Consider the following 8,510-nt stretch of genomic DNA (forward strand, 5'->3'; position numbering starts at 1 on the left):
TCTGTACGTTTTTACCACGACGAAAAACGGGTCATTTTGATCTGTAGGTTATGTTCAACTAAATAATTCTTAATGAACAGGCTGATTGAGATTTATCTTAGGATTCATGGTCTGTTTTAGGCACTGGAAGGATTTTATGAAAAAGTCTGCAATCCAGAGAACAAGGGTGCTGTGTTTCTTGCCGTTTGCCTAGGAAAGGTATGGTGTCTACCGCATTTTTCCAACGTATTAATACCAAAGTCATTAAACACAGAAAGTTAAGACAGCTTGTCAGGCTGTACAGTAATAAGCTCTTGGTTAATCAGCTGAAATCTTGTCAGATTTGGTGGAAACAGGTGATAATTTCATGTCCAGAGTCAACGAATATTATCTTTGATTCTAACCCTCTATTATAAGTAGTTGGGCAAGAGTTAGGGTGAGGTTTAGTATAAAAATTAAGTTACGATTATTTTTGTGGAGCTTGGACATGAAACGAGCTATGGACATGAAACTATGATCGAATACAAGTCAAACACATCCGGATAGCAGATCGTAAAAAGAATTGATACAAGCCTCAGATGTTTTACAAGAAACTCGTGTGTTTCTCACGTTTAGTTCAGCGAAGGTGTTGACTTCAGTGATATCAACGGTCGTGCTGTCGTCACAACTGGTTTACCTTATCCACCGGATTTTGATCCAAAGGTTTGGTTTTCGATTAACAACCTAGCTAATGCTGTTTTAATATTCGCAAAATTAAATTGGAAAATGAGTCTTTTGATTATCGCTCAGCCGATAATAGGAATACGTTGAGATTTGTGGTTACTTAAGTTTGATTTATTAATAATATGGCTTTTCAAGATCTCTACTCTGATTGGTTGGTCGTGAAACACACATCCGTCGGCCAATAATCAGTTATTATTACCCCAGTTATGGTAAAAATCTATTATCTCTAGACATCTTTTCCCAAGTTCAAAAACATTTTTTGTTTTCCCTCGCATTTCAGGTGGAATTGAAAAAAACAACTCCTAGATGAGGTGGTAAACAAAAGAGAATTTAAGGTTGGTTATAAAGTGGTTCTAATCATCATAATTTCTTTAATAGAAATAAACTATTAAAATTGTTTTGTGTTTTTACAATCCTATACGAAATGAGAAATATGTGGCAATTCCGGACTCCAAAGTCAATTTAGCCCGTATTCAAATAGGGAAACTCTTGTGCTGAGAATTTTATCTGAAGCTCTATCAATTCAAATCCTGACTGTGATCTCAAAGTCATATATCATTGTTTATACCATCACTACCACAATAGTTTAATAAACTTCTTCTGAGTCAGGAACAAATGTAGGTACTATTTGACTCATAACCTTGTATTTTCAGGGATTAAATTATTGGTCAACAACGGTATGGTCAGCAGGCATCTCGAGCTGTCAATCAAGCCATCGGTCGTGCATTACGTCATAAAGAAGATTATGGAGCCATACTCCTTTGTGACGAGAGGTGTGTTTCTTAAACTTTAACATGGTCCAACAAATTTTGGATGAGAATTACCGAAAACTCTGCCAAATGACCCTGCATATCCGTTCTAATCTGATACACAGCTTCTGGTCTACGGGTACAGTAGCCTTATTTTGTTCAATGAATCTCCATCGGACTTCATATCTAAAATGCGTTTCCAGTAGTCAAACTTTGACCTGTTGGGGCAAACAAGATTTTTATTATAAAACATGTAAACAGCTTGAATTTCTATTGAGCAAAATAAGGCTACCCATACCCGTAGACTGCTTCAGGGTGAATTAAACTTTTAATACTTAGTGGGAGGGACGTTTTCAGTTAAAACGTGACTTTTCTGTCTAATTTAAACTGTTATATGATTAGTCCTTGCACCGCCAAACCAGGTCAGATGAGATCCATTTAGGCAAGCGAGTTTGTTGAATTGACGGAGAGACAACAATTTAAACTTAAACAAAAACTACCCCGTATTTTGGTTTTTGTGTCTTTAAGATCTGAACACCAAAATAACACGTTACATCTCCAAGCGCTTTTTAAATATCGATGTTGTCTATATTGTGGAAATCCCATCTTTTCATGTCTAATGAACGTGTCGCTCTTGGGCCAGCTGTTTGTAAAATGGATGAAGTTATCACCTGGATAGTTTTTTTCAAACGTAGAAAGGACCTACTGACCAACTAACCTAGCATGACCAACTGATTGAGCCTTACAAATTTATTTAAAATAGTTAAAAAATACATATATGTGATATATATTACGAAATTTAGTTTTAAAAATTTTAGCTTTTTAATTCTTTTTCAGTTTGCGCGAATTTTCGGCTGAACTTTGCCCGAACTTTTTAGTTCTCGAAATTTTGTCTCGTACACCTATGGGGACGAAGCAGGAAAACTGTTACAATTTTTCTATGGCTTTTCCAATTAAACAGCTGAGAAAAAATTGGTTCACCTTCTGTAGCCTTTATACTCCTGTCACATGAATCCTGTGCCCAACGGTATATTTATGTTTGGATTTCAGCAACTATTGAGGCGAGCACATCCACAGATTCAGCCAACGAGCGAACAGTCGCGTTGTTCATCGACTGTTTGTTCAACTTTAAGGTTTTGAATGCTTTCTGCACTATCAGATTGAACACTTGACTGCGTTTGTTTCGCCACGGTATATAGAACCGCCAGGCAGCATAACCTCGCCGGTTTATAGATCGACTGTCATCAACAGTGTTGAATTCTCAGTGTTAGTAGCCCTGTCTACGCTAGCAGTCACGCTTGCAAGATCACACATAGCTTCACCCGAGTACGAATTTCTTTCGCATTCTTTCCATCAACTACCAGGAACTTTGTGTTTTTTAGCCAGAGAATCGTAAAACCTTCCGCCTCAAAAAGTCTCATTTCATTTGCTGGCGATGACCACGTTCCTCTTAGGATAAGACCATCCCTTACGAATTCTTTCAAGCTGTACTAGCTAATTGCGAGTACTTCAGCATAAATATGTTCACTACTTCATTCTCGAAAATTCTCATTACCACGCGCTCTTTTTGTTGATATTGTCGCTGACTCAATGTCTCGCTTGCTCACCAAAACTCGCGTGCGCAAAAGTATTAATTATCCACGTCAACAAAGGACCGCTCATTTCTCCAAATATTTCGAGAGGCTCACATTTCGCGAATAGTTCGTTGCAAATTGTTTTCAAAAGCGTTGTTATTTTGTGGTTCACTATTCTATATTGAAATTATCGAGAAAATATGTAAGTATATTTTACGATTTTGGGTAAAAACACTGTGGTGTATTCATAATTTTTTTTGTCTCAGTTCATTTATACCACATATTAACCGAATTTGAAGTCCGTACTAGAAGAATATCAGACCGAGGTCTTGACAGTACGGACCGAGCAATAGCGAGGTCCGTACATAAAAGACCGAGGTCTGATATTTTTCCAGTACGGACCGAACGTATTCGGTTAATAAGGGATTTATTATATTGCATACAGCATTTAGTTTATTTATTTATACATTGCGCTGCAGTTGCAGCATTCTTGCCGGCTTTTTCGCCAGGCAGTCGCCAAGCAAGCACTGAAGCAGCTTCCGAAACTTTGTTTTTTGCTCGTTAAATAAGAATGATACAGTATTAAATATAAACAAAAGTCAAAGATGAATAAATATAATATTCACATGTACCAAATAATGCTCTTCTTCGTCCATTCTCCGTCGATATTTTTCGTGTCAAAAATAAAAGTGCAAGCTTGTTTTTGTTCAAAAATACGAGAGTTGGACCGTTACTACGGCAACGGTCTAATACTGGGGGATTCCAGACCGGCAAAGAACACACAGCGCACGCCATTTTAGTCACGAGACCGCGTGCCATATAATAATGCGTATTATTAAGTGGCTTAATATAAAAAATATAAAGGGAGGAACGTGTTACCACAGTTCCGCTTGTGTTTTGGAAGGAAGAGAATTTAGTTCACTTTCGAAAGCGAGGAAGTAAACTGGACGTTTTTATATTTGATTTAAGAGTAGAAATCGAAACCATACTAAAATACGGCAGCTTAGCGCAACGAATAAAGTAAACGCGCGCGCAAATAAAAACGCGCGGGTAACTCCCCAACGCACGTACCACGTCAAATCACAGCTTTGTAATCGGAATTTTTCTGTAACTCTTTTACATTTAGGCGTATGAATGGCCTAGAATTGAATTCTGTGTTTCACTCTCTAAACGTGTACAACATGGTCTCTTCCTTGGATTTATAATAATTATAAAATGGTCTTCGCCTTCGATTTACAATTATGTTTTTAAAATTGTAGAGCACTGATTGCTCTCCCCAGCCTTATGCTCGGTGCGCGTGTGAGGCACGGATGAGAGCAATATGGCGGAAAGCAAGAGTGGCCGAAAGAAGAAAACGTCGGCTGAGCACATGGCTCGCCTGGCAGATATGGTGCGAGAGAACAGCCAGAAGAAAAAGAAACCTGTTCAGGTTGTTTTCAAGAGACACCCATCTACAGGAATGCGGATCCACACGTCTAAATACAGACCTGGAAGAAAAAATATAAGACCTACGGCTACGGCTACAGGAAAGCGACCAGCATGCCTGTCTCCTGAAAGAACATTGGAAGAACGCGAGTTGTCCGGTGTGTATTTACTTATTTTTAACTGTAAGACTAACTAAATTTACCGGCTATTTTTCAATCAAATAACTACTCAGTATTTTAGTGAAATTACAAATTTATATGCCTACAATTAGCACAATACTTTTCATGATTTCATGTGCATGTATTAAATTTGATGTATATATATTTTGTGTAAATGCTGCATTTCTCATTGAGTCTCTTATTTTAATACATTTTAGAGTTTCTAACATTCCCTAAAACTGTATTCCTTATTTTTGACAGTGTCTAGTGCATAGTTTAACTACTTTCAGTAGTTTTAGGTGTTATAATATCGTATACACATTATATACATATTTTATAGCAATTTTGCAGGTAGACTTGTGGTAAATATGCTGTATGTAGGCCTACAAATATATACTTACGTATAAGATAATTTAATATATATCACTTCTTATTGTTATTAAATAATATCCCTTTATATTTGATAGGAGACATCTCCTGGGATAGTGAAATGTGCACAGAAATTGATAGTGACCATGATTCCATTTGTAAAAGTGGTAAGGCAATTTATCTATCTGGTATCATGTTGACTTCCACATTATACAGTAAGTACTAGACTAAACATTCTTTGCCACATTTTAACACAGATGCATTGGATAACCTCATAATTGAAACCCAGATGTTTCTGGATAATTGCAAGAAGAAAAAGGTTATGTCCTGGAAAGAACGAAAGAAGAATGCCAACATTTGCTGGGAATCGTCCAGGCCTAAGATCTTCAAGGCAATGGTAGAGATGCAAACCCCTGGTGAAGCTTTGTGCAGTATTTGTGAGGAGGTACCTGCATTAATCCGCTGCTTTCAATGTATTGGAGGTCACCAAAACTTTTGTGGATCTTGTGATGTCGATTGGCATAGGATGCTACCATTTCATGACAGAGAGATTTTTCAGGCTGGGTATTATGAATATGTACCATCTACAATGGGTTTAAGTAATGAATCCCAAGTTATCACCATCAGTAAGTAAGAAGCATAAATGCAAATGCTGTGACTTGGCAACCTCTTACAAAAAATTCCACATGACTGTGTTCCAAAATCACATGTGATCACATGTGATTTTGGAACACAGTCATGTGGACTTTTTTTAGGGGACATTTGGCCTCATTATTACCTATTAAAAGTATTATATAAATATTCTTATTCAATAGCAAACCACAATATACAAGTTACAGTACTCTATATAGGTCAGGTTTCACACTGCATGGTGGTCAAAGTCAAAAGTGTTCACTCTGATAGATGAAAGTATCAAGACAAGAATCAATATCATTTACCAGTTATAACTGCATGTTGATAACGAAATGTTCTTGCCATAAATTGGTTTATAATGAAAACTACCTAATGTAGATATCAACACTAATGGGATTTTGCCAGGAACGTTTGTCTTATCGTTCAGTTGGCAGAGTGAAAGATAACAATTAGGTGCCAAATAAAGTGGTCTGGGATAATAAATTGGTAATGCAGGCAAACAAAATACACAATACAGTTCTTTACTGAAAAGCTCCAATGTCAAGTGTACAGTACTAATATTCTGGAAGCTACATGTAACAAATTCAGTACAGAACCTCTTAGAGTAATAATTATCTGGCCATCACTGAATATTGGGTCAAATCCATTGTTTTCATCACAGCTTGGGCACTTCTTAGGCTTTCGATAAACAGGAACAGACTTTTCTATTAAGAGAACATTGTATATACAGAATAAATAATGTTTACTGGTACAGCATATTTTGTACAGCAAAAACTCTGTACGGGTTACTTTCAGAGTAGAATCTCAGGTACATGTAAATTGCAAAATTTAGACACCAAATGTTTTATACAAATATCTGTCAATTGAAAAGAAAGATATCTACATTAGGTAGTTTTCATTATTAAACCAATTTATGGCAAGAACATTTCGTTATCAACATGCTAACTGGTAAATGATATTGATTCTTGTCCTGATACTTTCATCTATCAGAGTGAACACTTTTGACTTTGACCACCATGCAGTGTGAAACCTGACCTATATAGAGTACTGTAACTTGTATATTGTGGTTTGCTATTGAATAAGAATATATATAATACTTTTAATAGGTAATAATGAGGCCAAATGTCCCCTAAAAAAGTCCACATGACTGTGTTCCAAAATCACATGTGATCACATGTGATTTTGGAACACAGTCATGTGGAATTTTTTGTTGCCAAGTCACAGCATTTGCATTTATGCTTCTTACTTACTGATGGTGATAACTTGGGATTCATTACTTAAACCCATTGTAGATGGTACATATTCATAATACCCAGCCTGAAAAATCTCTCTGTCATGAAATGGTAGCATCCTATGCCAATCGACATCACAAGATCCACAAAAGTTTTGGTGACCTCAATACATTGAAAGCAGCGGATTAATGCAGGTACCTCCTCACAAATACTGCACAAAGCTTCACCGGGGTTTGCATCTCTACCATTGCCTTGAAGATCTTAGGCCTGGACGATTCCCAGCAAATGTTGGCATTCTTCTTTCGTTCTTTCCAGGACATAACCTTTTTCTTCTTGCAATTATCCAGAAACATCTGGGTTTCAATTATGAGGTTATCCAATGCATCTGTGTTAAAATGTGGCAAAGAATGTTTAGTCTAGTACTTACTGTATAATGTGGAAGTCAACATGATACCAGATAGATAAATTGCCTTACCACTTTTACAAATGGAATCATGGTCACTATCAATTTCTGTGCACATTTCACTATCCCAGGAGATGTCTCCTATCAAATATAAAGGGATATTATTTAATAACAATAAGAAGTGATATATATTAAATTATCTTATACGTAAGTATATATTTGTAGGCCTACATACAGCATATTTACCACAAGTCTACCTGCAAAATTGCTATAAAATATGTATATAATGTGTATACGATATTATAACACCTAAAACTACTGAAAGTAGTTAAACTATGCACTAGACACTGTCAAAAATAAGGAATACAGTTTTAGGGAATGTTAGAAACTCTAAAATGTATTAAAATAAGAGACTCAATGAGAAATGCAGCATTTACACAAAATATATATACATCAAATTTAATACATGCACATGAAATCATGAAAAGTATTGTGCTAATTGTAGGCATATAAATTTGTAATTTCACTAAAATACTGAGTAGTTATTTGATTGAAAAATAGCCGGTAAATTTAGTTAGTCTTACAGTTAAAAATAAGTAAATACACACCGGACAACTCGCGTTCTTCCAATGTTCTTTCAGGAGACAGGCATGCTGGTCGCTTTCCTGTAGCCGTAGCCGTAGGTCTTATATTTTTTCTTCCAGGTCTGTATTTAGACGTGTGGATCCGCATTCCTGTAGATGGGTGTCTCTTGAAAACAACCTGAACAGGTTTCTTTTTCTTCTGGCTGTTCTCTCGCACCATATCTGCCAGGCGAGCCATGTGCTCAGCCGACGTTTTCTTCTTTCGGCCACTCTTGCTTTCCGCCATATTGCTCTCATCCGTGCCTCACACGCGCACCGAGCATAAGGCTGGGGAGAGCAATCAGTGCTCTACAATTTTAAAAACATAATTGTAAATCGAAGGCGAAGACCATTTTATAATTATTATAAATCCAAGGAAGAGACCATGTTGTACACGTTTAGAGAGTGAAACACAGAATTCAATTCTAGGCCATTCATACGCCTAAATGTAAAAGAGTTACAGAAAAATTCCGATTACAAAGCTGTGATTTGACGTGGTACGTGCGTTGGGGAGTTACCCGCGCGTTTTTATTTGCGCGCGCGTTTACTTTATTCGTTGCGCTAAGCTGCCGTATTTTAGTATGGTTTCGATTTCTACTCTTAAATCAAATATAAAAACGTCCAGTTTACTTCCTCGCTTTC

General features: G+C 36.7%; 2 protein-coding genes across 2 annotated transcripts; one reads left to right on the forward strand and one right to left on the reverse strand.

Moving 5' to 3' along the window:
• Nucleotides 1–4,277: 4,277 nt before the first annotated feature.
• LOC114540687 lies at nt 4,278–5,628 on the forward strand. The gene is made up of 3 exons (XM_028560810.1): nt 4,278–4,608; nt 5,076–5,144; nt 5,235–5,628. The coding sequence occupies exons 1-3, from the start codon at nt 4,347–4,349 to the stop codon at nt 5,609–5,611; spliced, it is 708 nt and encodes a 235-aa protein (XP_028416611.1). The 5' UTR covers nt 4,278–4,346; the 3' UTR covers nt 5,612–5,628.
• A 1,399-nt stretch (nt 5,629–7,027) lies between these two features.
• LOC114540695 lies at nt 7,028–8,184 on the reverse strand. The gene is made up of 3 exons (XM_028560818.1): nt 7,854–8,184; nt 7,318–7,386; nt 7,028–7,227 (listed from the first exon to the last, which is right to left on the reverse strand). Exons 1-3 carry the CDS (start codon nt 8,113–8,115, stop codon nt 7,028–7,030), a joined length of 531 nt encoding a protein of 176 aa, XP_028416619.1. The 5' UTR covers nt 8,116–8,184.
• Nucleotides 8,185–8,510: the final 326 nt, after the last annotated feature.

The sequence above is a fragment of the Dendronephthya gigantea genome, unplaced genomic scaffold (genome assembly GCF_004324835.1).
Source record: "Dendronephthya gigantea isolate DGI-Jeju-01 unplaced genomic scaffold, DenGig_1.0 000247F, whole genome shotgun sequence".
NCBI classification, from domain to species: domain Eukaryota; kingdom Metazoa; phylum Cnidaria; class Anthozoa; order Malacalcyonacea; family Nephtheidae; genus Dendronephthya; species Dendronephthya gigantea.

What these genes read in the sequence shown, in the direction of transcription:
- LOC114540687 (XM_028560810.1), top strand. Translation starts at nt 4,347, where the DNA reads ATGGCGGAAAGCAAGAGTGGCCGAAAGAAGAAAACGTCGGCTGAGCAC. An exon ending in GGAAGAACGCGAGTTGTCCG is followed by an intron (nt 4,609 to 5,075) that starts GTGTGTATTTAC and finishes TATATTTGATAG; the next exon opens with GAGACATCTCCTGGGATAGT. An exon ending in TGATTCCATTTGTAAAAGTG is followed by an intron (nt 5,145 to 5,234) that starts GTAAGGCAATTT and finishes ATTTTAACACAG; the next exon opens with ATGCATTGGATAACCTCATA.
- LOC114540695 (XM_028560818.1), bottom strand. Translation starts at nt 8,115, where the DNA reads ATGGCGGAAAGCAAGAGTGGCCGAAAGAAGAAAACGTCGGCTGAGCAC. An exon ending in GGAAGAACGCGAGTTGTCCG is followed by an intron (nt 7,387 to 7,853) that starts GTGTGTATTTAC and finishes TATATTTGATAG; the next exon opens with GAGACATCTCCTGGGATAGT. An exon ending in TGATTCCATTTGTAAAAGTG is followed by an intron (nt 7,228 to 7,317) that starts GTAAGGCAATTT and finishes ATTTTAACACAG; the next exon opens with ATGCATTGGATAACCTCATA.